At 51.7% G+C, this 3473-nt stretch overlaps 1 protein-coding gene across 1 annotated transcript; it reads left to right on the forward strand.

Annotated features, from left to right (window-relative positions):
• The first annotated feature begins 232 nt into the window (after window positions 1–232).
• On the forward strand, window positions 233–2554 carry LOC127754999 (probable LRR receptor-like serine/threonine-protein kinase At4g36180). The gene has a single exon (XM_052280622.1). The coding sequence runs from the start codon at window positions 301–303 to the stop codon at window positions 1498–1500; it is 1200 nt and encodes a 399-aa protein (XP_052136582.1). The 5' UTR covers window positions 233–300; the 3' UTR covers window positions 1501–2554.
• Window positions 2555–3473: the final 919 nt, after the last annotated feature.

The following is a 3473-nucleotide window of genomic DNA, read 5'->3' on the forward strand; positions in this document are numbered from 1 at the left end:
ACCGCATTGACCTCGCCACCTCCACCACCACCACCACCACCACCAGCACGCTTTTCCACGCGCACCTCACTCCGAAAAGGCTACCCACTGCCATGTGGGCCACCCGGTCACCGACCCCACCTGTCAGTGAGCGGAGAAACCATCTCCGTGGGCCCCACCTCCCGCTGCCTCGCACGGCTATCAAAGCATAGCTCGCTCTCATCCCCATAGCCTTCTCCCTCCTCCAAGCTCAGAGCTCGCGTCCTCCTCCATTGCCGCAGCCGCCTCGCCTCCTCCTCCTCCTCCTTCTCGATCTTCTCGATGCGCATGGTGGCCGCGCGGCGCCCGCGGGCGCTAATGCTGCTCGCCGCCGTCCTCCTCGTGGCGGTGCCCGTGGCGGCGGCGACGCTGCACCCGGTGGACTACCTGGCGCTGCAGGCGGTGCGGCGCGCGCTGTCGGACATGCCGGGGTCGAGGTTCTTCGCGTCGTGGGACTTCACCGGCGACCCCTGCGGGTTCGCGGGCGTGTCGTGCTCGGGCGACGGCCGCGTCGTCACCCTGGCGCTCGGCGACCCGCGCGCGGGGGCGCCGGGGCTGTCCGGCGCGCTCCCCACCGCCGCGCTGGCGCGGCTCTCCGAGCTCGCGTCGCTGTCGCTCGTCCCCGGGCGCGTGTCCGGGGAGCTCCCCCCCGCCGTCGCCGCGCTCCCGTCGCTCCGGTTCCTGGCGCTCGCCGGGAACCTCCTCTCCGGCGACCTCCCCGCCACGTTCTCCCCCATGCTCCGCACCGTCGACCTCAGCAAGAACTCATTCTCCGGCAGGATACCGCCGTCGCTGCTCCTCATCCGGAGCCTCCGGACGCTCGTCCTCTCCCACAACTCCCTCTCCGGCGAGATTCCCAAGCTGGTGAGCTCCCCGTTGGTCCATCTCGACCTCAGGAACAACCGCCTCACCGGCGGCGTCCCGCCGCTGCCGGCGACGCTCGTGTACCTGTCCCTCGCCGGGAACAGGTTCTCCGGCCGCGTCGGCGGCGTGCTCCGGAGGCTCCCGAGGCTCTCGTTCCTTGACCTCGGCGGCAACTGGTTCTCCGGCGAGGTCCCCGGCGAGGTGTTCTCCTTCCGGATCAGCTACCTGCAGCTCCGCAAGAACGCGTTCTCCGGCGAGCTCCGGCCATCGGGGCGGGTGCCAGCCGGCGCCACGGTGGACCTCAGCCACAACGCGCTGTCCGGGCGCGTCCCCGCCGAGCTGGCGCCGGCGGCGGCGGTGTACCTGAACGGGAACAAGTTCGCCGGCCAGGTGCCGCGGGAGATCGCCGCGGCGGCGGAGGGCGGCCGGATGCGGGTGCTCTTCTTGCAGGACAACTTCCTGACCGGCATCGGCGTGGGCGGCGTCCCGGCGAGCGCCGCCGTGTGCGCCCACATGAACTGCGTGGCGCCGCCGCCGCCGGTGGTGGCGGCGTGCCCGGCGAAGGGCGGCAGGGGTCGCCGCCGGCCGCCGTCGCAGTGCGGCGGCCGGAGGCGGTGAGGTGAGGTGAGGACCAAACTGGGTTTAAGGAGGGGTTTAAGGTTTGGGTTTTGAGGGGGTTTAGTGGTTAAATGTGGTCTCATGACTCATGAGATTGGGTGAATAATACTAGTTTTTGGTGTAAATTCTTTTGGGGTTAATCATCACTTAATCTTTAGATACACGGCTGTGATTTGTTGCAATTAAACATGAACGGTGGATTGATGTATTTCAGTGCCAATGATGCAATTTACATAGAAAAGCTTTGGTGTAAAGATATGTTCCCTGTTTCTATCTATTATTAATCCAGTCTTTTGCGAATTTTCATCTAAAATTGCCTCTTGTGAATCTCAAATCAAATGACAACAATCTGCTATGTGGAGCTGTAAGTACTTTGGGTTGTTGAGAGTTGTTGATGCAAACAAGTGAAAATTGTCATAATGAGTTGTATCTTGAATAAATTTGATCTTGATGTGCTATAAATCCTGGACTAAATTGTACAATAAGGTTTATTATGGAATTGATTGTGAAAAAGGACCAGTACGCTGGACATAATTTATCTGATGTGAATTGACATGAATTACATCTGTACGAGCCATAGAATTGATCCCAGTATCCAAAATGGAAATACATTGTCAGGGTTTAACTACTAAAATATTGAGCATTGAAGAATAATTCAGTACAATTCGGAAATGTTTTGCCCCTGTACGATTCAGTAAGGATCTGCTGAAGATTGTTGTATCTCTCACCACTAGAAATAATTTAATTTAGTATGAAATACAGAATCTACTTTAATTCTGAAAATTTGGGAATTAATACCCACAGCAAAGCAAACATTCAGCATTGAAGAGGAAAAGACTTTACCAACTGTAGTTCCGAAGAACAAATGCAGTGTAGCTACTTGGATGAAACATGAAATCACTTTTGTTCTAAAAAACTTAAAAGCACTGAAGCTGCATCATATTCTTCACTGAATTTTATCTGAAGATTCGAGCTGCTTTCCCTTTCCTCTTCTCCTTTCTCCCTTTTTCAAATTCACTTTAGGAGCTGAAGAATTCACCAGAATGATCCGTTGTTACAGTCTTCCATATCGGATTCTACTACCTCATGCAAAGCTGTGCAAAACATGTCTGTCTAACCTGCTTTGTTGGAGTGTCTGTTGTTGTTTTTTGTTTAACCTTTAAACAAAGCTACAAACAAAGTTACAGTCTCAATCTCTGGGAATCCGAGACATTCATATCATGCCATGCCATATAAACATGCTGGAAATTGGTTGTCACACACTATGGCTGCATATTGGAGAACCTGTTCATCTGTCCAAGCATCTGACGTTCTGAACATCATCAGTACATGCAAAGCATGATCCATCTCTATGCAAGCAAAACCTTTTCACCTTCTTTCTTCACCATCATGGCCTCAAAATCCTTTCTTTTTTTTGGTTGCTTGTCTTGCTCACATAACACTAGATGAGCAGAATGATGCTTGTGTGTATGTATATAGTGGTGACATGTGAAGTATCATGAGGTATCATTGCCTCTGTTTCCATTGCATCTCTGCATAATGCTGCTGTGCAACACTGTCATGATTCAGGGCCAACATCTAATGCTAACATGGGTTGTAATTAGGTGATGGAAACATGGCTAATGAGTGGTGTGATTGATGAATTATATACTTCATTATGTCTGTAGGCATCATGTAGTTGTACATAGGCCGTGATTAGATTTAAATTTTTTTATTCGAACTTCTAACTTTTCCGTGACATCAAATGCTTAGACACATGCATGGAGCATTAAATATAGACAAAAAAAACCAATTGTACAGTTTGCATGTAAATCGCGAGATGAATCTTTTGAGTCTAATTACGCCATGATTTGACAATGTGATACTACAGTAAATATTTACTAATGACGGATTAATTAGGCTTAATAAATTCGTCTCGCAGTTTACAGGTGGAATCTGTAATTTGTTTTGTTATTAGTCTACGTTTAATACTT

This window comes from Oryza glaberrima, chromosome 11 (genome assembly GCF_000147395.1).
Source record: "Oryza glaberrima chromosome 11, OglaRS2, whole genome shotgun sequence".
NCBI classification, from domain to species: domain Eukaryota; kingdom Viridiplantae; phylum Streptophyta; class Magnoliopsida; order Poales; family Poaceae; genus Oryza; species Oryza glaberrima.

Bases quoted from the DNA above. Each gene is read 5' to 3' on its own strand.
- LOC127754999 (XM_052280622.1), top strand. From the start codon at position 301: ATGCGCATGGTGGCCGCGCGGCGCCCGCGGGCGCTAATGCTGCTCGCC.